The following is a 26261-nucleotide window of genomic DNA, read 5'->3' as shown; positions in this document are numbered from 1 at the left end:
AATTTTTTTTTCCTGAAATTAATTAAATTTTCTTCTAATCAATAAGGTTATGTCTTTGAAACAGCTAACACATACTGATATCTGAATACATTTAGCTTACATAGAAAGTTTCTGAAATTTACTTGTTTTAGTTTAGTTACATTAACGAACTGTTTTGAGGATATATAAGATTTATTTTATAAGAAATCACGTAATTATGAACCATGTTTATACGGCAAAAATGACACATGAACTGACCTCTCCTCACCAAATTTTCGCATCTCTCCAGCAGAAGCATGTTTGATTTCCGACGCAATTGACCGTGCCCCAGGCAAGAGAAATCTTCTGAGAAATCAAATCATTTTGCTGAATAACTGAAAAAAAGATTCTATAACAATTCTAGTAGAGGTGGATGAGTTATTTGCGACATTTGGATAACTGAATATATATTTCTGCTTTTCTAAGGAAAGAAATTATATGCAATTAATAACTTCAGTTTTAGCTAAACATACATTTTAAAGCAGAAAATATCATTCATTTGTGCTTAAACCAAAGTTCTATTCAGATATGCGAATCATTTTAAAAAACATTAGGTCCTTATGTATGATTGTAAAATTGAGCCTTGGGATTACCCCGCTCAATAAATTGACTAAATTTTGAAGATAAACCATGGAAACATTTCTGCAATAAGAGGTGGAGAATTATATCTTTAGGGTGCAAAAGCGTAAAAGTATCCAATTATCAGTGTATCCTTTGATTAGATATCCAACAATAATCCTCCTCCTCGATCAAAGTTTGTTATTATTAGTTTCAATTGAGGTGATAAGCTCTTGCCTTTATTAGTTTTCTGATATTGATTAGGATATCTATTTCACCCGATGTATCAGAATATTAGGGTTATTTCACAGCATTTCAAAATTATTGCAAATGTCTTGTATACTTACATTGATACCAAGATTTCCATTTTTAGATGGAAATAAAAATTTTGTTGTTTATATTAACTTTACTATATTAGTATTTTAATATTTATATCATTTAAATTATATTATGATTTTTGTGTTTATAATACAATTTTTAAGTTTATATTAAATGGAAAAGATGAACGTAAAATTATGAAAAGAATACTATAGAATATTCTTCGTGAGGAGGAAGGATTTCTCATAAAATTAACAATGCGGTCCTTTTTCCATGTAAATACTCATGAATATTCACAATAAATAAGCGAAACAGAAATAAAACTATTCTCATCCGTATTATATAACTTCTGTATACATATTTCTTTGTTTTAATCTTGGAAGATCAAATCTTCTGTCAATGCTTTTTGAGGAGATAGCGATCTTTATCTAACGTTATTTTGTTGAACATCCTACAGGAAAAAAAAACTTTTTAACTATCAATCGAGATTTATTCCATAGCATCTTTTCCATCGTTTCTTCCTTTCTTTCTTGTTTAATGACTTGCGTTTTTGTGTGTCACATATATGTAATTAAAGATTCCTTAAAAAGTGTAAATTTATTGGATTTATACGGGACTTAAACGATATAGCATCATAGGATTTCTTTCTATTGAACAACCGACTACTATCAAAATTTGATACAAGTATGCAATTTTGGCATCAAACTCAAGTAGCAAATTTTATTCCCCCCTGCTTGTAAGGTTTTCGATTCATCTTATTTATTTACATTCCGAAAATAACTTAACAGACAGCCTTACCTTTCACTGATTTAGTTCAAAATAATTCAAACTTACCGAGCTACAATTTTGACTTAATGATCATGCACAAGAATTAATCCATCCATCTAGCTGGTTGCATTTTTAGAGTATCGCATTCACATACACAAGAAAAACAAAATCAATATACAGTCAATCTTTTGATTGATTGATTCTAATATTTGATGCAAGTCATGAATTCTAGTAACAAAACTATACATTGAATTTACGTTTCTGATTTGTCGTGCTTTTACATGCACGTGGAAAGACAGGCTAATAACATTCAAATAGATTTGTTCCATACGTATTTCATCCAACATTTGATTGACATCTACAATTTTGGTTTTACATTTTCATATCAAATTTAATTTATCGATTTTATTATCAAATTTAATTTATCGACTTTATTACATTTTTGAGATATCTTATTCTTAGAGAGAAAGAGATCAGCCCGAAAAATATTTATTTCGGGCCTAGGGGGATCAAAATCGCAGTGGTACATCAGCATTACGAGATCGAAGTTTTCAAAAAAATATTATAATTCTGTCCATTACTCAGGCATAAAAAAGTAAAGTTATTTGAATATTATTAATAAGCTGAATTCACACTGGAGTAAAAAAAAAAACATTTAAAAATAACTATGAAAGATTATTGGAGGCTTTCTTTTGCCAATGTTGATAGTCAAATGTTCAGTATAAGTGTTTTATTATCTGGCTGAGGTTCAGTTTTACGATGCTCATTCTACAAGATCATTGCGATGTTTGGAAATCAGACTTTAATTTAGCAAATAAAATAAAGAAGAATCGCTCATCATTTATTCCTACCATAAGATCTACCCTAAAACGGAAACATTGTAAACAAATGTATATAAAAAACATAAATGCTCTTATGTAAATATAAAATGTATCTATTATATGAAATGTTATTAAACCTGTGTTCAATAAGACTCATCTTTTTATATGATAGTGGCACGGCTTTATTGGGTTCATTTCTATTAAATCATAGCGCTGCTTGGAAACCAGCTTTGAATTGAAAAAATCTAATCATTAAAGAAAGCTTTATGAAACACCAAAACATCGATATTTAAAACTGAAATGGTGATTGTGTTGCTATAAAGTTCTGAGATAAACAATATAAAGTCCTTATATATTCCAGAAACAGATTTTACTTACAGCTATAGCAAAGTTGTCAAAACCCAAAAGATATTTTGCTAATGTCAAAATAAATATGGACAGCAAAAAAAGAAAAAAAAACGTTAGTTTTAATGGAAATATTGGTTTATTTCAAAAATACTGTGTAAAAAAGAGCAAGGACTAGAGCAAAGTAGATGTATTACATCTGATATTTTTGACATCTCTTCTCCGCTGCCGTCTTTTTTAATTCAAGTGATATTTTAACCATAGATTCATTTTTTTTGTCCAAGGTGAAAGTCAATAATTCTGGATAATACAGAAGACTCGCATCTTTTCATAAGTTCTAATACTTCCTGTTAGTATAAGTAAGTCATAAGTATAAATATTTGCTGTTTTCATAAGTATAAAATATACTTCTATGTTCTTCTAAACATGGAAATGATTTTATATTCCGAGTTTTGAGTACTTTGCAATCTGGTTGGAAAATATTTGAAAATATCAGATATCCTGCCTTCATTGATGTTTGCTTTCAAACACCAGAAAAATATTGAACAACATGACATTTTTATTACCTCCAACTGCATATGATAGTTATTTTATATCTATGGAGAAAATCAAGAGCAAAAAAGAAAACTTTTCGTACTGGTAGAAGAAATGGTATATCGATGTCATGTGACTAGTAATCGGTAATTGGTGAATGTTGTGGAAACGTGTGTATTGTTGGTATTTTATTAGGTGCCATTATGCTGTCTGGGCGCAAAAAAATTCGTTGTGGGCCGTTTAGCTGTAGTATCCTGTAATACTAATAAGTCATTGTACAGTCCTTTGAAAATATCCGTACACTTCTTATCATATAGGATCTAATGACTGCACTTTAAAACCCTTATTAATGGTCTCTAAAGGTTAAAATTCGAACCAACTCGACTTTTTCAAACAGCAACACACCATTTGGATTCAAACTCTCCAGATTAATAATCTCAAATATATTTAAAAATTTCTCATTTCAGAGGATACGGAATTATAAATATATGTCATTCAGGTCTCCTAATCTTCAATGAAGGCTCGTGTTTTTTGTATATATCTCTATAATAATATATTATATATTGATTGCAGTATTTCTTACTTTCTATTAAATTGCAACACCACATAAAAAAGTGCATTTATAATTTTAATGGATTACTAAATTTGTTCTTAACAAATATTAGATTGCAACATGTTAAAATGTTGGTAATAATCGAAGAAAGAATATCTGAAGCCTCAAAATTTCGTCCATATCTGTTCGGTTGTTTCCGCGATATACCACAAAATTTTAATGCGCCTAGAATACCATCTTCGAGAGGGAGGGTGAAAGGGGCGGGATTCATCACTGGTTTGAGATGTGAATGAGCTGGCAAAACATGGGGAGATAAAGCAAAATAAGATAATATTTCTTTTTCGTTTGAAAATAGTTAAAAGGCAAAAGGCAGAGCAGACGCTAACAATTGATTCAGAAAAGATTCGATTAGGTATCTTTTGAAGGAAATTATTTTTATGAATAAAATATCAGAAAGAATGGGAGCTGTTTAGCATTTCATATCATACTACTTAAAACTAGAAATGGATTCCTTTCTACTACTAATATTTTTTTAGTGTTAAACATACAAAGAAATTCTCTAAAATGCATTACTTTTGACTTTAAAATTTAAAAAAAAAATCTTGTCTTATACATGATACCATTTGCAGTTTCACAAAACTTACAATTCACGACATTCTTAAAAATTACCCATTGCTAATTCAATTGTTGAAAAAGCCTTAAGGTTTCAAAAAAAGTTCGTATGATAGAATAGTATAGAGAAATATCCATATAAACGTTTCATTCCTTCAATAACATGATAAAAAAATTCCATGGAGTAATCTGCAACTTTTACAAAATATTATTAACTTATTAGATTATTAACTGGATTAACTTATTTTAAAATATTTCAGGAATGGGGAGGGTAGTAAAATGTTATACTTGAATAATGAATGTATTAAAGAGAATTGAAAAAAGTTCAGTATTTTATTAATCTTAATCTGAGCGATTAAAAATAAATAAATACAAACCTTAAAGTTGATTCCATGCACTGTTTTACAACTAACATATATTTAAAACATGCATAAAACTCTTTATACATTTATTTCCATTATTTTAAAAGCCTTAGAGTGTTGGAATTAGTATACGAAAAATACGACACATACACAATAATATTCTTCAAACTTAAAACTTTCTTTCGTAGGAAGAAGTATAAGTAAGTTTCGTATGAAGAAGTAGGTAAAATATGTGAAAAGCGTAAAAATGGCATCTATGAATTTGTTTAAATAAATAACTAAACATATTTCAACAGTAGTGTTTTGAAATTCATTATTATTAGGCTCTTTTCTAGCAGATGGTCTGAAAAGTGGGTGTGGCAAACCTGCTTACTCTCCTGTCATACATAAAAAAATTATAAAATGGCTTAATAAAAAATATAGATGTGGCACTGGAATTTTACAGACATATTTAGAATGATTCAAGTTATCACGTGAGTCAATAAAAAGGATATAGATATTTAGATGACTTTTAGGTACCTCGTTACATTAAATCATAAGTTGATGAAATTAACGTTTTGTGGTCATGTGTATTAATTTGCGATTATGTAGGTGTATAGAAGCGTTTCATGACTAGCGTGGAAGAGCAGTTAATCTCAATACAAGATTATATTTGGAGTACCGCTATTCTAATAAGCATATGTACCAAGAGGCATTGCAGTGTTTAAATAGAATGTTGTTCATTTCATCAGCCGGTTTATTAGGCAATTGTGTTTTACGCAATTGTAGACTAATAAATACGTGCGTTCTCCCCAAATTATTACTTTCACAAACCTCTATGTTAAGATGAGTCATTTGAAACACATGTTCTTAAAACTTCAATTCACCATGTGCTCAGGCTCATTGTGTGACGTTTAGTTGGCATTCTGCTGAGCTATCTCAGGAAGTTTTTTGATACATCTACGTATAAGAGCAATATCCAGTTAAAAGAAACTAGTCATGTTTTATGTTTCCCAGAAAGAGAAGAACTATGTTTCAAAAAGACATGCTAATGATACATGATCTTTTCTCTAAATATATAAAATATTTTATGTATGCAATTTCAGAAGGCGAGTTAAAAAAATACACTTTCTTACTGTGTTTAAAAAGATTAAATAAATTCCTTTCGATTTAGCAAATATTTCCTTTTTTAATTAGCCGGGACGGTTTCTCTGAGTTTTCTCACGTACTCCCCAATAAATGTCTTATCCCCCTTTCCTTTGCATAAAATTTTGAACGTTTGGTAATACCACGGATGCCGTGTATGGCATTAGTGAGCGATAGTTACAAAATATAGATGTTTGGAGTGAATCCAGAATTTTTACTGAATTTATCGTGAATATGTATTTTGGAGACTGACATCAAAATTAGATACAAGACTGCAACCACAACCACAAGATCCATTGCGAATTTCATTTATTTAAGGCATTGCGCTTACAAGCGTGCGAAAGTACAGACCGGAGACAGTCAACCGTTTGGTCGATTTAGTTCAAAATTTAATAAGTATTATATTTAGATGGTAAACTTGTGCACCAAATATGTCTGCCTAGTTCTTACGTTTTGTAATTATTGAGTTCACTTATATTAAAATAGCCAGACAGACTTCCTGTGAATGAATTTCATTCAACATTTGATGGAAATTTACAAATTTGGTCTTTATGCTAATCAACCGTCTAGCTCAAAACGTTTTTAAGTCGTCATGATCATAGAGCAACCGACTCGCAAATAAACATAATGTCAAAAATGTTTTTTCGGACTAAGATCTGAAATGTAGAGATTCGCCAAAGTCTCGAGTTCAAATTTTTTGACGGTTACAATAATTATTCGTATACAAGCAAGTAAAAAGGTATTAAGTAAAAGGAAATCCAATGAAAGAGTTAAAAATGGAAAAAGAATAATTATCTGACTGTTTTTATAAATAGCACAGATATGAAATTTTTGACTAAAAAATCAACATACGAAATAATGATTAAATAAATATAAACAAATGCAAAATCTCTGAAACTTATACTTTATTATTGCATCTAAGCGGAGTTTTGACACTTTAATTTCTCATTTCATCAAATACCTTATTTATATTATGAGTAAATTTTAATGGACTTTTTAAAACTGGACTATTTAAAAGTTTTAAATGCACCTACATTTCTACTCAAATGCCTTATTAGAAAGAAAAAATGAATCCAAGGATTATATATATATATATATATATGCTACAGTGAATTAACTAGGTAAAACGCGTTCTGAATGGCAGTCCGTTCTCACTAAGGGGATAACTCTGCTAGGAATAACCGTTTTATAAGTGTTTTGACTGATTATTAGACAAAATTATTTGCATTTATCCAAAATTATTATAGTAAATTAAACTTAGTAAAACAGTATTTGAGGAAAAATCCAATCATTGAAGAAAAAAATACTTTCTTTGGATATTGTTTAAAGCAGTACCGTTATTACAGATTATTTATTTCGACAAGGCAAACTGCTGTGACATTTAGAATTGCAAAGAGAATCATTTTTCATACATAAACATCTCTTTGAAGAGCAATGTTTTTTTACAAGAACAGTGGAAGAACCCTTGCCCAGCTCCTATAGCTCTTTTTCTTGCTGCAGTTCTCAGAGATATTTCCTGATTCGGTACTTGCTCTTTAGTCAAGAAAATTTGCTGAGATACATCGAATTCAGATCTAAAAATCAGGGAATATGTTAAACTTCTGCATCAAACTTGCACCCTGAATAGATATAATCTACTGTATAAATACTTATAAAATAATTTAAAGTTAATATAAATTGAATAAATTATATTTATTGAATATATACTAAACTAATTAAGTTTAAATATTATTTCTTACCTCGAATACAGTTTGTACAGAACTCCATCTTTCATACCAATTTTGTACAGGCCATCTTTATTTTTTCAAGCACTACGCAGATGAAATTTCGCAAATCAACTTTTTCTCTATCAACATCCGGAACGGGAACAACAGCATTACCTCCAATATCAACCTCAGGATGTGTTGTATCAAAGTTCTTTTTTATTCGTTTGGATTGCTTTATTAAATTTTCTTTGGCTTCCTCTCTAATTAGAAAAAAACTGGTCGACTTCTTAGCAAGCATATGCTCTCCTGATTGTGCTTGTTCAGTTTCTTGTTCTTCTGCATTCATATCCTCGGAAACTTTCTGAAGCTCATCCTCGTCTTCGATAGTCTTTACAATATCTGATGGCTAAGTTGAGGCTGTCATTCCAACCCTTAGTTTGATCTCAAACATAGCTTTGTATGGTGATTGTTTAATTCCTGAATGTAGAGCTCTGTTTTTCATGAATTGGACAAAGCGAAGACCATAAGACCACTTTGTAGTTTTATTATCCTTCATCCATGAAGCCAACATATTTTCTACGTCTGGTTGGTCCTTTCAATCGAAACCTGCGACAGGCCGTGACGAGGTTTTCGATGAAAAATCTTCAATTCTGGCCAATACGTACGTAACTGGTCTATAACTGAATTTACAAATTCTCTTCCATTATCAGATTGCAGTGTGAAAGGAGCCCAAAATATCAAAACGATATCAAGTACTTCAACGCAACCTCTTCCGCTCTTTCGCTCTGAAGTGGTCGTAGTAACACAAATTTTATTAAATGGCTTGGTAAACCATAATAAACTTAAATTCAATATCTGCCTGAGATTGCATGTTAATCAAATCCACTTGGCAGCGACTATTCATTTCTGAGTGAATGATAGGTTTAGAAACCAAACCTTTCCTTTTTCATATTTTTTTTCTATTGACGTGTTTCACACATTGATTAAAAAATCGGTATCATCTCAGTGGTTATGTTAGCATATTTTCTTGAAGGTTTCAATTTTAAGTATTTCTCTACCACCATGACCTATGGCCACATGTGCACTTTCGATGACATCAAAAATTTCTTCAACTGGTATATAATATTTGATTTGGCTCATTTGAAGAAATCAGCTTTTTTATTCCACTGATTTCAAGAGTGTCAAAACTTTTTAATCTGCAGTACTGAACAGAAGTCTTGCTAACGGCAGATTTTGCTTCTTCAACCTCAGATAAAGAGTTTTGTATTCATCACGTGTAATCACATTCAAATTATTCTGTTTTTTATGTAACAATTGTAATTGTTCAAGAAATCTATTTTTACACTTTTTAGCGCAAAAAGCATTATCAATTTCTTCACTCATCGTAAATAAATCAACCAGCACAAACATGTTCCAACAGGAATAAAACTGGATAATTTCACTTTGTTTTGAAAATTTCACTAACAAGAAATCTAGATTCGTACGGTTTTAACTCGATAAAACCGTAAATAACTAGGGAAATTTCGTTCTCCTTTACGCAGTAATTCGCGTTTTCCCTGGCGCTGCCAATTAGAACGCGTTTCCCCTAGTGAATACGCGTTCTCCCTAGCGGTGTCAGTTAAAACGCGTTTTCCCTAGTGAATTCGCGTTTTCACTGATTTCGGGTTTTCACTGTAACATATATATATATTTTTTGTGAATGTGATTTTAAAGAATAATTTTTTTTTTCAGAATGTACCATTTTCATGTCTATAATTTTATTTGCCTTTCAAGAATGCTATTCTGATACAATATTTACCTGCCCAAAAAATAAGGGTGAGTATAATTGCCTTCTTTATAGTTGTGATATAAAATAAAAAACAATAACCTTTTATACAATATAGAAATGTGCCATATTTTCAATTTATGAATTTATGTTAATTATATTTAAAAATTATGATATTTTTGAAATATTATAGTAAGTATCTATATTAGATTTGAATAATCGATAATATAACAAAATTATATGATGATTCTTGTGCTTTGATCCGGATACTATTTGTAGAAATGTTACGGCGTATGTTTTGTAGAATGTATGTATGTAGAAAGTTTTGATGATTTAATAATTATTTTACTCTGTATATATATTATTTCAAAGCAAAGTGATTTTTTTTTCTTCTTTTCCCTTTACGTTAGTTTGTTTTGTCTATGAATTATTTATAAGAAATGCAAGGATTTAAGAATTCATCACAGTTTTTTTCTCTTCACTCTTTCAGGGGTGGTGGTAGCATAAAAGGACACCAATTAAAATTTTTTTGTAAAAAGAAAAAAAAAAAACAAACAAAACTGTTGGTTTATAAACTTAAAAAATTGTTGGAAAAGTGCAAATGGTTTCTTTTCTAATAAATAGATGGCAACCCGACCAATTTTATATTGTTTTTTTTTTTTTTTTTTGGTATTACTTTTATGTTAAAAATGCCTCCATATTTTTTTCTGAAATGTGGGATTTTCTTTTAGTTCTTATCAAAATCAGTCACTCGCTTTCTTACAATATCCATGAGGTTTTAAATCATAATTCTTTTGAAGCTTCTAATTAGTTTAAGAATGAACCAAAGTGGTTGATTTCTGAGTGGTCTCATTTGGAGATACCGCCCGCCTAGAACATCTGTTTTTTCGTTCGCTTATCTTCTGTTTTGTCTTTCTTTGTCTTTTGCTTATCTTCTGTTTGATTGCAAAATCAGTATCGACACAACCTATTAATCACATTAATTGGTTTTTTTAAATCATATTTAAAAAATTTTAATGATCTACCCCTGAAAGGGTTAAAACATATTTAATACTGCCAAGAGATATAACCCATTATATATCTAAATATTTTAGTTTTATAATTTCTGAAAAGAAATTTTTCAGTAGTTAGAAATTTTAAAGTAAAGTTAAAAAATAAGAATGAAAAAAGAAATACCTGTGATGTCAAAGCATTTTTCTTAAGCATCATGAGTATTAAAAAAATAGCAGATAATTATGTTCATCATTTTATAGAAATGGTGAAAGATTTTTTTTTTTAAGTTGCTTTCTTTCTGAAAAAAATAAATAAAAAATAAACAACCAAAATGCATTTTCTTGAAATCTCATATGAAGAAATTAAATACGGACTGTTTGATATATAAAGTGTCCATTAACTGTGGCCTAACCGCTAATTTCTGATGTGTTAGACTGGTATATGTTTTTAGTTAGGTCAATACTTTAAAAGACGTAAAGAATTTCTGTTCCTTTAGACAATAAATGCACTTGTGGTATTTTTTAATACAATCCTCTGGTCATATTGGTAATTCTAGCAAAATATTCTTGTAGAACTCAATTTTTTAAGCAAACCCTCTCCACCACCACCAACCTATTTCTGCTTCTAAAATGAAGCGAGTTATATAATTTTGAATGTTAATGCTTTAGATTATACAATTTCAATGGTTGCCTTGAAGAAGATCTACCTATTAATACAAAGCACTTCATTGAAACTGCCGTTGTCTGGTATAAATAATAAAATTCAAAGCTTCATAATTGAGTCACATAAGAATGGATTTTTTCTGTCTCAAATGTTAGCGTGTAAAGAATATTTTACTAGATGGGAATATTTGGCCTGGAATATATAAAATTTAGATTTTGAATTTTTTTTCAACAGTGCATTCATTATCTAAAAGAATGTAAAAATATTATTTTTTAAGTAATTTAAAGCAGTTTTTTTCACTGGAATTATATAGCTTTTTCTAATAAATTATAAATTAGTTTTTGGTCCATGATTAGAATGAACACATTTCCCATGACTAAATTAAGTTGTTAATTTTAAATTTATTCTTGAATTCAGTCAATTCACGCGATTCCTCAATTGTGCGACAAATGTTACAACACATGCCATTTAACATTAAAGTACGAATAAGAAACCAATAATTCTTTTGCAATATTTATAATACGAGTGTATGATTCTATGATTTCTAAATAATATGATTAAAAAAGGAAAAGAATGCACTTATTTATTGAAACCGAAATATATACCATCAAAATGTTTATACTTTTATTTTGACTTACTTCTAAAAGCAACTTGAACTCTTTCCAAAGTAGTCGGTTCCACCAGCAACTCTTAAAAGAAAACATTTTCACACTTGTTTACACTATTATCTACACTCCTTCATAATAATGAAAAATAAGTAGTATACATATTTTATAGCGAACAGCCTTATTAAAAATAACTTCTTCCTAACTATTCTAAAGAACTACATACCTTAATATAGAAAATGAGCTCCGAGTTTCAAGTAAAATCAATGTTATGCGGGCATCATTTGATTATTTATAATATTATACTACAATTCTTACGTTCTGAATAAACAATTTTTAATTTTTTGTATAAATTCATTAAATAAATACAATTGCAATAAATTATATAGAACGGCTTATTTTAAAAACGAAAAATAACACTTGAGTCTATAATAAATGCAATAACTAGCTTTTTAACTTTTAAATACAACTTAGAAAGTATGGTATTGTTGTAAGCATCACTAGCTATCCATCACTAGCTAACATATCCATAGGCTTCGGATGAACCAATATTTAAAGAATGAGACAATTTTTTAATGTGATTTATAAATAGAAGTTTTGAATTTCATATATACAGTTTTCAGGGCTTTTTAGTACATTTTTTATTTAACTTTTTAAATACCATTTTTTTCTAGTCATGGTATATTAAAATATTTTTGTTACTACCTTAAGAAAAGTGATTCGTTTAGCTTATTAGATGAATGAAATTGGTTTAATAAATAAGAAATCAAGATACACTCTATTGCGTGACATAAGCAGCTGAAGCATCTAAATTCCTGCCTTTGTGAAAAATTAGCCACAACTTACGTCAATCTACATAACTTTATCCAAAGATTGAGGAATTTGGTGATAAGTCCCTAGAAAAATTAATTTCGCACGTTTCATACTTATAACGATGAAATATTTTTCACATGTATTACCATTCTGATATTATGTTTTTCAGAAGAGAATATTTTTACATAATCAGAAGTGAATTATGGGTAAATCAATTCATTTTAATGAAATTTTGATGCCGTATTAGAGATGTCGTCTGATGGATATTTTCAGAAAAAAAGGCTAATATAAGCTTTCATAATGTTCACAATAAGGAATTGTGAAATATGAAATGCATAAAAGACTGAAAAGAAAAAAAAATAATAAAAGTATGTTTAAAAATGTGTTTTCATTAATGTACTGAAATGTGTAAATTTTTTTTGAGTAAACGATATGGACATTAAAACAAAAAACTAAAACCATGAGGAACAGAAAACAAATATTTTAAAAATAAATATTTCGTTTTGCTCAAAGTATTTGGAAAAAAAATATTTTTTTTTTGTAATTCAGTGCATTAACATAAGCGTGTATTTAACCCCTTTTTATTTTTAATATTTTAAAATTTCCATCCACCCATCTTTTCAATTAGAATTCTGATCACACAGGGCAGAAATTACAACAGCCTTCGTGTAATAATTTCTCTGTTTCTATATAATGAAGTAAAAATATTGATTTTCACATAACATAGTGTACAAATAGCAATAGCCTTCTTACAATACACCATTTTACCCTACTTACAGTATTATTATATCCAAGGAAAGAATTTTATCTAAATTGAAAGTAGATCAGTATTCATGGAATAATCATTTTGAATGAAGATTCGTGTCGAATTAATTAAAATTTTGTTTAAAAGGAAATCCTATGCCAAAGTTTCCTGATGCCTATTCAGCTGATACAAGATTGAATTTTAAAGAACTTGGCAGGTCTGTTGATATGAGGCAAGTTGTGAAAGACGGTAAAATAAGCATGGAATTCTTTGCCGGTGAAAGACATGTCAAGTATATACGAGTTGGGGAACAGCAGATTCTGTTATCATATGGCACTGATGGTAAGACCAATTCGTTATACTTAAAAACTCTTTTATTTAACTCGACTTGCTTCATGCTGTTAAAGAAGTTTCTTTTTTATTATCAACAATTCATTCACTCCCTGATTTACTTAATTTTGATTCCATGCAAGTGGTGGAAACCATTAGGGAAAAATACATTTATAAATTAAAATATTTGGCAATTTTTATGGATAATAAAGTGAGCTAGTCTTCACATATCTTAACACTTCTTAAAAATATTTATACAATCAACCCAGAACCATTAGATAAATTTAGACAGATCGAATCCCAAGTTAGTTAAAAATTGTCAAGAAAAGTTAATTTTCTGAAAAGGAAATGAAATGCTTTGCTTATAAAATATTGATTTGATTACTAAAGACGATTCTGGGTACTCTACATAATGCTGTTGAAAACCTTTGGAGGAAGAAATATTCCAAGTTGATGAAACAAGCTAATGGTATCTAAGCATTTTGCTTACTTTCTTTTTCCTTCGCTGGAAATAATGGAATGTTCTTTGAAATCTAGTTTTTCATTTCATTTATTAAAAATACTTTATATAGAAAAGATTTATTTAAAGGCTATAAGAAAAAAAACGATATTGCACAAAGTATACAGAAGTGAAATAAAATACCCATATGATTATAAATAAAAAAATAAACACACAAAGAATATTTACATTTAACAGAGCAATATAAATACTGAAATAAAGAATACACCAATCATTTATAAGTATAAAAGCTAAAGACTTTCAGTCTTACTGATAATGAAAGGCACATTAAAACATCTAGAACATCATAAAATTTTTTTTTTAATTTTTACAATCAGAATAATGAAATTTAATAAAAGCATTTTGAAATAATCTCTCAAACTTCTAGGCGGCATAAAAGAATAGAATTGAGTTAATAAAGTTAATGGGAATTTTATAGAAAAACAACATGCAATGAATTTTTGTGATAGTAAAACTGAATATTGTTAACTTTGACGCAAATTTCTAGAAGATATATATATAAAAAATGTATGACTCGTCCTACAAAACAAGTAATCCAAAAATTGATTTTGCATTTGATCAAGAATTCTATAACTGTTAAAATTATTTAACGATATTCATCTATTTTTTATAGAAAACTGCATATCTTTTACTTAATGGAGAAACTGGTTTTTGCATAAGAAAAAATCTGTTCTTCCTTTTCTTTTTTGAATATCATTATTTTAATAGTTGTTCGTTATTTTAATTGTCATAAATCTTTCATGTTTTCAGTTCAATAATTTTAAAAGGATTTGTTTAGCCATTTGCATATGATGAAGGGTCAGGACTCATCATATTATTTCAACCGCAGAAACCAATTTTCAACTTCTGTAAATTTCCAGCATCTATATCATTTACAGAGTAAATAACTTTTTTGTTGATGAGTGTTTCCCTTTTAGATTTATATCCAAACTGTACAGTAAAAACTGTCAAGCAGGCTGGTATTGTTCTCGAAGCAGAGGATGCTGGTCCAAACAAAATACTGGAGAAGCTCCACAATATTGTTCATGGTAAAAGAAGCTCCGAGTTCTCTCTTTCCAGTTATACGTATGAAAATAGCGTCTTAGTTAGGAAATGGGAGGGTTGCTTTAAAGATCCTGACATTAATGCTTCGTTCGCTTTTGCAGGTAAGTAAAAAATCCTTTTAGAATTTTAAAATAACTGTATTCTGATAATAACAATAGGAAAGACATTCATTTTGAGTGAAGAAAGTTGTCACGAGGGAAATATAGAGAGAAAAATGCCGATAACAAGGGAAGAAATTCTAGTACAATTATCAAAAAGTGGCAAGAATTCTTCATCTTAAAAACATTTATACTAAAACAGTTAGATTTATAGTGCTTTTATCTGAAATCGGGGTTTTCTGTTAAGTAAATGCATAGATGAGAGGATTGCTCAAATTTAAACGTTTCTGAGAATTGAAACCTACTGCTTAAACTGAGCTTCTCATGGTTTCGGAAGTATAGATAAATTATTTTGGTCTTCTGGATAAAAATTTGAAAAAGTTGATTGATTTTATTATATTTTAACTTGGTCCCACAGTAGATTTGTGTCGGAATTTGGGCTTTCATTTTGTAGTCTTGAAACCAAATTTCAGAAAACATTTGCCTTGTATGGTGAACTGATAAATCATCTTCTTTCAGCTGTACTTTCGTTCAGCAGAAATTTGTAAATGTTGACGACATAAGCGCCGTATCCATCACCTGATTGTAAGCCAGAATGAGAAGGTCAATCCCAAAATAGTTCTAGAGTCTAATTAAGTTTGACATCACTTCTCTCATCTTTATACACATCCATAACATTCAATTCTAGTATGCGCTTAGCTACAATAGAAAAATTAAATGTTAAAGAAATGCAACAGACCTAGATAATAATCACTGAGAAATAAGATATAGACTCCAGTTACCTTGAACTTGAGTAGAAAAGCAGTATGACATTTTCTTACCCTGAGGTTTATTCGCAAAAAGGACCTTTCGGTGTAATAAAGTATTGGACCAATTTTTTGGTTTCTTTGAATGTACGATTATTCTTTATCATGCATGTTTCCGTAGAAAAGTTATCTTCTTGAGAATTGAATTAAATCTTCTTGAGAAGAATTGGATTAGATTCTCTGAAATTAAATTGTAAACTCTGAAAACTGAAATTGGAATCAGAAGGCCTATTCAGGTAATTTAAGTGATTAAATTTGTGGTTATAAGTTCGCTATATTTAGGTAATAAGTATTTCAAAATTGCTATAAAAAGTTTCAAAAGTGGTTGTTAGGAAAAGATAGTTTAAGAGAACATAATTCAAGCATAAAGTGTAATTCGGGTTATGATAAAATTTTTATGAAATAATTATTTTTATTCTGGAGACTCAAATGCAGTAATATCCATAATTGAAAAGAGTGACGTTTTTTAAATTGACCACTTTGAACTTGATTTAGTAACGGTTCAATTTTTTTTACATTATTCCAGATGATTTTTAGCTTTTCAGTTCTGTTTTATTTCAAATGTTTTAAATGGTCAGCAAAATTAATCGCATAATTTTTTTTGTTTGCAGATGAAATTTGGGACAACAGTCGAAAATCCTTTCTTCATAATGCTTATTACGTAGTTTCAGCAGAAGCACAAATTGAAACAGAATTCTTGGTAGCATTAGTTAGTAACTTTGATCCTAGGGCTCCTTCGGATATGGAATTCATGGTAATTAAATACATTTTTATTTAAATTTCATTTTACTGATAAATTTTTGAAAATCAATCCACATTGATTGAGTACTAGATTGAAAAAAAGTATGAATCTAGGAGTTAGAAGAATTTAAATGTTATGAATGCCAGACGGACATCAGCTTCTTCCTTATGTTTTTTTAGATATTTGGTTCTGATGATTACTTATGGCATGAAAACGATTTCTTGACTAAAATAATGGCATTAAAGTAATAATATTATACTGTAATCAGACAAAAGAAAAAAAATGTAAAAAGTTCTAGAAACACGCTTTTGTGAGTGCACTAAATGATGTTTCTTTTTAATTCAAAAATTTAAATGTTGGAACAAAATGTTAAAGTTAATAGAAATATTCTAATTCACATCTTGGTAATATTTATAATATATCTGAATTTTTAAATGTATGATTGGGAAATTTACATGTTATGACATTCATTGTAGTTGAATTGCTTTATGGAATTGCTTGCAGCGCTTCCTAGTTCTGTAATTTCTTTAAGACCCTTTCTTGATATTTTTTTTATTTTACTGTACCCAAATAAGAGCAGTTTTAATTTTAAAAAATTATATTCGGCTTTTTAGCCTTTATATATTTCACAATTCATTATTACAAGCATTATGGAATATTAAAATAATTTTTTTCCGAAATTTATTTCGCAATACGCCAGTCTTATTAATTCAAAATTTAATTAAACTTTATCTTTCAACAGATAATTAAGTTTTCGGAACATAGAAAGGGAAGCGTTAAAACAAGTAAGCGAAATAAGTGAAATTGAATAAAAGCGTTCAAAACGAATTAAGCTATAAATTCAAATGAAGAAGGAAAAGTTTTGTGATTTACATTCCAACAAAATATTCCGCTGGGCTCTGCAAACTATGGGTTACTAGATGATTTTTTATTGAACTTGTTACTTTTGAAATTTTCATCGTTTTATATCCTTTCTAAACAATATAAGTAAATTGAAAATTCAATAAAAGACTTTTGAGCCGTTTGGCTCCTTATTCTGAATTCTGAATTCTTTGAGTGTAACTTGCCAAATAATTTGTTGAAAATGTTCTATTTGTTGAAATCATATTAAAAACATTCTACTTGCATGTTAAAGAATTCAAGATAAGACAGCCCGTGCAATCGAAACGGATATTCTGTTATTAGATCCAGAAGAAATGTTGAAGAAAATGAAAACTTAAAAATCATAATTTCAAAAGTAAACGTTGCGAAGCACAACTTTCATCGTCTCATTTCCTAATTCGAAAAACTTTTGCAAACTTTTGTTTATTAATTAAAATAAAGATTAATATCATGATATTCAGCATTTACTAAAATAAAATAAAATTTGAAGTGAACGTATTTATCAAGTGTATCATAGATTCCTTATACGTAGGTAAATTAGTAATGAACAATTTTTTTTATAACCGCAAACGATTTTAATATATGTTGTTGTAATAGCAACCATGCTAAGCATTTAAAGTGGAAATAATTGTTTTGTTTTGTTTTATTCTTTATATGTTGAAATGAGTTGCGAATAATTGTTAAATCTTTATGTAATTAAATCTTTAAATCTGTTTGATACAGATTAAATGCCTAGTCTGGTGATGACACTCATACAGATTTTAAGCGTCAAAAGACGTTTAGAAATGGGAGTGCAAAAGTTAAATATTTAACTCATAATTTTCACGAAGAATAATTGTAACTGAGTTAAAATTTACCGTTTTTTACCGTTTTTTAGGTACCGTTTTTTTTAATTTTTCATGAGTGATAAATAACGTTGCATACTTTTGCGAACTTATGGAAAAGGTTAAAGGCTTCACATATTTATCCAAAGGAAACTTTATTTCGATTGGCAAACATTCTCTAGGAAAACGCATGAACCTAACATTATTGCTGCAACACAAGGAAGATTTTAAAAAATTCACTGGACAACACTCGAACATACTCCCGATAATCCAAACTTAGCACCTCCGGATTATAATTTTTTGGGCGGTTAAAAAAGGTTGAGAAAGAGTAGGAAAGAAGTAGGAAAATCTATGAATATTTGGTTTTATTGAAATTCGATATCCATTTATTATTTAAAATTATAAAAAAAAAAAAAACCCTCAAAATGTTGCAAAAATTTATAGATATTAAAGATATATAGAAAGATAGAAAAATAATATTCGTGTCATTTTGTTAAGTTATAATTCGAATAATTTCTTTTAAAAATCTCATTTGTTTATACAAATCAATTATGTATTTAATCATCTATGTATCTCCTAGAAAGATAGATAAAATAAAACATGATTGTAAAATTATAGATTTTTCAACTGTTATTTGTCAACAATTTAGATGCATGATAGAAATTCGTATTATTGTAAAGCCGGTATAAATGCCCGAGAATTCACAAGATTAAGTAAGGAATGAAGAAAAAGTCATTTTTGCATGCAGACTTTTTTGGGGGTGGGTGAAGCTTTAAAAGCAATGATTTACTGTTTCTTGGAGTCGGACATTAAACACCAACTTTTTCCACTAAAAGGCTTGCCAGGTCTTAAACTTCATTTGCATATCTTGGAAGCATTATGGAATTTTTATTCAGCTTCTTTCGGGACAGGATAAGACATGGCAGAATAAATTCTAAGGAGGTGAATACATTAAGTTTCTCAAGGATTCATCAGAAATCTTGAGTTGCTTTGATATCTATAAAACCTCCTCGAGTGCAATATCGATACAAAGGGAATATTTCTCGCCGAAGAAGATTTTACGTTTTTAATATATTACAATTTAATCTGGTCTCAAATTAGGATGCATTTATTTTGAAGAAACGCATTTGAAAGCAATTTAATATTTTAGATGAAATAGTGCAAGATCTAAAATGCGCCTTTTAAAATTTTATTTTCTATATTCCAATTATTGGTAGTATTCTTCAAAATGTTGAGTTTATGTTGAAGGAAATTCTATATAAAAAGGCTAATTCTTAGGATCTTTACAAATGGATTAATTAATATATATTTTTGTTTCAGTGAAATCTTTGTTTTCATTGAAATTGGAATTCCTCTGTAAATAAAATATATTGTGTAGATAATAATAAAACTAAATAAAAAATTAGTTTAGCTTATTCTCTAATCCAATCACACAAAAGGGCACCTCAATTATGGAGGTGAGGCGCTTCTGGTATGATGGCTGTTTCTCGCTTTCGTCATGGGTACGTAAACGTTGGACGGTTGAAATTACCTCCACTCCAATAACAGAATATCTTCCTTTCTGGAGGAATTTTACCCTGGCAGGTGATGGCTATTAGGACTCCAACTTTGTACTTGCCTTCTTGATGACAGTCATTCTTTTCAAATGACCTCCGGGAACGGGTGTTCACTATCCTCGAATACGAAAATGAAAAGTGACCACGAAAGTGGGTATTTAAACACTGGCGAAAACTCTGGGGCCAGTGCATTACCACTCGGTGTGCTTTCCTCGATATGGGTATTGGGTAAAATCATATAAATTATAGCAGCAATTACAATATTCAACTAAGCTAGTCCCAGGATTTTTTGACATATCTATATACTTCCCATTAATATTGCACTTAATAACGCTTCTGCATACCTGTATGTAACATCGATTCCTGAACCCTTCTTTAGTTTTGACATTATACGTCTATCTAAATATGATACATTTATGAACTTGCTGAATTGATGTTAAAAACTTTCTAGTCTGTAATTCTGTTTTGTTCTCACTTGGAAACTTTTTTTCAGCCGCCAGAAAATGTGTATTGTGATGGATTCACACCCCAGACCAACAAGAAACCCCTTGCGATACCAGATTATTTTAGCTACGATTCAGAATTAATTGTTTACAGGGATACAGAAGGAATTGATCCACTTGTTACTCATCGTACTGTAAGTGAAATTATTTGTGAATCTTAAAAATGTTTATCCTTTTTATACTACTATGTGATAGCATATTGTGTATTTAGAGAATTTAAATGAAATATTTCAGGAATATTTGAATCTGATATATTGTTGTTGTTTCTAATGGCACTTGCCATAGACAAGCCCGCTGACAAAGTCAGCGATTTTAAGCCGAGAGAGCGTCTCTTGTTTCAGTAACGCCAACTAGAGCCAAGAGCACGTCTTAACTACACATGCATCACCTTCGCTTGCACAACTCCTTTTTATTGGGGGAAGATCTGCTACCCCTATGCCAGGATGCCGGCAAATGGAATATACAGGCGTTTATCAAAATAATGGAAACACCTTGGATTTATAAAGAATCCTTTATTAGCATGGTGTAGTATCGCCTTTACCATATAATACAGCTTGAATTCGCCTAGAAATCGATTCATACAAGTGTTGAATAGTGTTTAGAGGAATACTGTATCATTCTTCCTGGAGATATTGTGAAAGTTTTGGGACAGATGCCGGTGGAGGATATCGATTCCGTATTGAATGCTCTAAAGTAGACTATAACGGTTCAATTATATTCAGGTAGGGTGACTATGCGGGACAAGGAGATGTTTAACTTCACCTCGTGTTCTTCAATCCATGATTGGACAAGTCTCGCTGCATGGATAGGTGCATTACCATCCTGAAAAATTCCATCTCTTGCCGGAAGCAATGTTTGAATCATAGGATAGACTTGGTCAGCTAAAATTTCTCTATACTTCTCCCCAGTGATCCTTCCTATCAGGATTGCGATTGATTCAGCAGAAAACCAAGACATGACTCCCCATATCATGGTATATCCATCTACATGCTTGACAGTTGGAAGGAGACAATCACGATCATACGCTTGTGCAGGTGTCCTTCATACGTGCACCCGTCTTGTTGTAGGGAAAAGTGTGAAACACGATTCGTCAGACTATATTACTTACTTCCACTTATCAATAGACCAGGTTTTGTGCGTGTGACACCACTGTAGACGACGTTTACCATTAACATCTGTGACAAGTGGCTTGGGAATTGCTGTTCCGCCATAAATGTTCTGTTGATGAAGGTGCCTTCTAACTGTAATCACCTACACTGGAGAAACCAGATGGGTATGCGGGCTCTGCGGTCACTTTTGCTGCAATTGTTCGCTTTTGAGACATTACAATCCGCTTCAATACCCGTCGGTCTCTTTCAATGTGCTTCTCTTTCCGCCTACTATTTTGCTTTGCTGAGCTTGCCTTGCCGCGCTGTGTGTATGCTGTCATGACTTTAGACACCGTACCTCCATAAACGCCTAAAAGTTGGGATGTTTTGATCACACTTGCTCCAGCTTTACGGGCTCCTACAATTTGGCCACTTTGAAAATCTGAGAGGTCCGATATTTTAAGCTTTGGAAAAAAAAATTTAAGAATAACAGAACTTCAAAGAAGAATATACATATTACTATTTATATAAAAAATAGTGGCTATTATTATATTTTAATGGTTACGAAGCGGATTCAAAAATGTCACTTTTATTCACAGGTGTTTCCATTATTTTGATAACCACCTGTATATACATGGTGCAGTCACATTAATGTGACCACCAATCAAAATCCAGAATAACCATCTTTCGCAGAGCGGACAGCTGGGAGACATGCAGGAAGAGAGTCAATTAGTTTTCTGAAGGTGTTTATTGGGATGTTGAACCGTGCCATCTCCAGTGCTCGATCTGAACACTTTTCCTTACAACAGGACGCGTGCACGTATGGAGGACACCTGCACATGCGCATGATCGTGATTGTCTCCTTCCAACTGTCAACTCAATCGAGTTGGTCCCACAGATTTTCTATTGGGTTCAATTCCGGGGAATTTACTGGCCAAGGGAGTACTGTAAACTCCTTCTGTGACTCTTCGAACCACGCACGTACATTGCGAGCTTTATGACATGTCGCATTGTCCTACTGGTAGATGCCATCATCCTGAGAAAAAACAATTCGCACGTAGGGGTGAACATGGTCCGCAAGGATAGATGCATACATGTGTTGATCCATCGTGCCTTCCACAATGATGAGTGTACCCAGAGATTTCCACGAAAACATTCCCCAAATCACAACACTTACTCTTCCAGCTTGCACCCTTCTTGCAATTGTTGCAGGGTGTTTGCTTTCGGACGTTTCACGCCGTATACGCCAACGTCCATCTGTTCGATAGAAAAAAACGTGATTCATCGGAAGATGCCACCTGTCTCCACTCAGTGAAAGTCTAGTTGCCGTACTGGCGTGCAAATTCCAACCTTCTTCGCCGATGAACAGCAGTCAGCAAAGGTGCATTAACCAGGCGTCTGCTGTGGAGGCCCATACGCAGCAACGTTCGCTGAACCGTCGTTGTAGAGACACTGTTGGTAACTCTTTGGTTCATCTGGGCGACCAGTTACTCAACGGTTGCACGTCTGTTCGCCCGAACGCTTCTCCGCAGCCGTCGTTCACCTCTGCCATTTATGGCTCATGGTGCACCACATTTGCCACGTCGCTGATTTTGGATGGTGCCATTTTGCCATTCACGGTATACTTTTACCACGACGGCCCACGAGCAGTTTACGAAATTAAATGTTTCGGAAAGGCTTCCATCCTTGGTACGAAAGTCAATGATCATTCCCTTTTGGACGCTCTGTTTTTACATGACTGCAAGAACTGAAAGGTTTTCCAAATGCCTACAACATACTTTATGTATCCACCAAATTTGCTGATAACATGTGCCTTCTGCGATTGATTATTTAACTTTGACGTTAAAAGTAGGCGGTGGTCACATTAATATGACTGGAATGTGTAAATGGAATATATATATATAAATTTTTTTAACTATTCTTGGAAGCATGCTATTTAGAGTATGAAACAATAAGGATTTATTGAAATAAGGTTTAAGGACTTAAGGTTTAAATTCACCTTATTAACACCAGCATTAGAAATTGGTTAATTCAACTAAATTACAATATTTCAAACAAATGGAGTGGGTTGGATAGAATGAAAGAACTTATTTACAGATTGATAAAAGGTATTTAACCCATATTTCCTTTTAATTTGTGATATAAGTGTTATTCAGCTGAAAATGTATTAATTAATGGAGCAATGATTGGAACTATGTTTATCTCTTGTGGTATGAATATTATTCAGTTGAAAGTATAGTCAACTTTTGATACGATGATTTGAACTCTGTTTATGATAAGATACTCAATAATCACACTCTATCGATTACTTTTTTATGCTACCACTTAAAAGTTGTTAGTTAATCATAAATATAATATCTTAGTGCATAAGTGATAACGAGATTACTTAGGAAAATTTAAATTCCCCACCCCCAAGTATGGTATCAATGTAAATAAAAATTGTTCTTATAAATAAAAAAATAGCTTAATTAGGCACGGCAAAACGACAGGAAACTAGGACGACAAACGGAGTAACTACATAGACTACAAAGGCCCTACTAAGATACCATGAAGTCAATCCAATTAATTGATCTTAAATCTTGTTGCATTTATAAATGATACCCAATTAGCAGATAATCTAACGGAATATGTTTGAAAGGACCTAGTGCCGAACATTTTGATCTCCCATCATCGTTCTTGAGATATCTGCTTGAGATGGGAATCCTACAGCAATTATTACTATTCTAATGCACATTATCGAAATATAAAAATTCTATTCTGTATTATATGAAATATTGAGCTTCTGAACCAACTTCGTTTGAAAATTATCTGAAATAATTCCAAAAAGTGTTACTACACACTTTAAGCGACATGTTGAACATCATTCAAATATGTATCCTAAGGTCAGTACAATGAAAAACAATTCTTTGTTTCCTATTAAATTATTCATTCTGCTTTATAAGATTATTTCCAATCGATATAAATTAATCAAAATTCAGATGTTCAGTAATCATAAATAAGGACTATGTGCAATTTCATCATTTTTAACTGTGCTTTCAGAAGCATATAAATTTGAAAAACTATGAGAACACATACTAAATGAAGAGAACTTTGGGATAATTACGTAGCAAAATTTATTATCCTGGAATTTCAGATATTACATGACATGATTATCGTTATCGCTTCTCATTTGGTAGACTCTCAAGGCGTCTCTGTACCATTCCATTTTTTATTGAAATTATGAAAAACTGCGTATAAAAGAATTTAAATAAAGATTTTTAACTCAGTGGCTTTACTAATTTTCTCCCATATTTACTTAAGCCTATCATCTTGAAGAATATTTAGGAAATCTACGTTTATTACAGGCTAATTAGATTATTACAAATATCCAGTTTGCTGTATATCTGTAATAATCTAAAAATTTTATTGAATATATAAAATATTTAATTGCATATAATCAGAATGCAATTAATATCCTGATGGAGTCAAGAAGGTTGCAAATAAGAGACCTTATTCATTAAGAAACTGTGTTTGTAAGGATCTAGTATAAGTTCAGTCCCATAAACAAACAAACGCTAGCTTTGGACAAACGTTCTGGCGAATGTGCCATGAAGATTTGAAAAAAGGGTTGACAGATGTTTGCATAACCTAATTGCGAATCAGAATTATGAAATAGTTGGAAAGGTATCAGTCATGTAGTCTCAAACAGGAATTCTAATTGGAAATAAAAGAAAGAAGGGAAAGCAACGCAATATGCAATGAGTGATAAATTCATTATTATGAATAAAACATGAATAATGTGAATGAACTGAAGATTTATAAAAACAATGCACATATATAAGGCTTAGGATCATTTGGTCAATCAGAAAATTTAGTCTTAGAAAAAACAGTAGAATTTTTCCTGTGATATTTGATACACCTTACTGGTGAAATAAAAAGAAAAAAAGCATTAACAGTCATGTTTTCTTCTTATGAACAAGACAGTACCTTCGAAAAAAATGGCTTCCTATTTTTCTTTCTTCATTCTCTGGAGCTAAAGAGCAAACCAATTGAAAAAATAAAAGAAACGAAGGATGTTTTTCTTATTTTATTTCTGGTTTCACCTTCTGAAGATTCTTTCTAAAAGAGAAAAGTCATTGAATTGGAACAACCAACACATAATTAACAATAACCGAAATTATTGCTTCTCAGAGAACAAAGGATAAATATAATGTTTAGAAATGAAAAGAAAAAGTAGAAAATCGCTTTTTTATAATAATCTAATACGCAGTATTAACAAAAAAAAAAAAAAAAAAAAAAAGATAATCAAATACTACTGTAAATTAACACACACACACGCAAAAGCAACAACTTTAAAAACTTTGTTTATACTTTAAAATATGTTTTCTTTTCCCTCAAGAAAAGAGTGTGATGGAAAAACAAAATAATAGTGTGATGGATATCAACATTTCTGCTTTTCTAATTTGAAAATTTTTAATAGGAAAAGGGACTCTCCTCTTCCAAACTTGAATAAGAACACTTAAGTGATAAATATGCATAAACAACAGTTAGCACAACTGCATTTGTGAAATAAATAGATAAATAA

General features: G+C 30.6%; 1 protein-coding gene across 1 annotated transcript in view; it reads left to right on the top strand.

Moving 5' to 3' along the window:
• LOC129960091 (uncharacterized) overlaps nucleotides 1-26261 on the top strand; it is a 244023-nt gene that overhangs the window by 9519 nt on the left and 208243 nt on the right. The window contains exons 2-6 of the mRNA XM_056073199.1: nucleotides 9452-9535; nucleotides 13452-13646; nucleotides 15072-15299; nucleotides 16714-16856; nucleotides 20600-20743. Coding sequence (XP_055929174.1) covers nucleotides 9452-9535; nucleotides 13452-13646; nucleotides 15072-15299; nucleotides 16714-16856; nucleotides 20600-20743 — 794 coding nt within the window. The remainder of the gene's footprint in view (nucleotides 1-9451; nucleotides 9536-13451; nucleotides 13647-15071; nucleotides 15300-16713; nucleotides 16857-20599; nucleotides 20744-26261) is intronic.

The sequence above is a fragment of the Argiope bruennichi genome, chromosome X2 (genome assembly GCF_947563725.1).
Source record: "Argiope bruennichi chromosome X2, qqArgBrue1.1, whole genome shotgun sequence".
NCBI classification, from domain to species: domain Eukaryota; kingdom Metazoa; phylum Arthropoda; class Arachnida; order Araneae; family Araneidae; genus Argiope; species Argiope bruennichi.
This window is presented reverse-complemented; position numbering and strand designations above follow the sequence as displayed.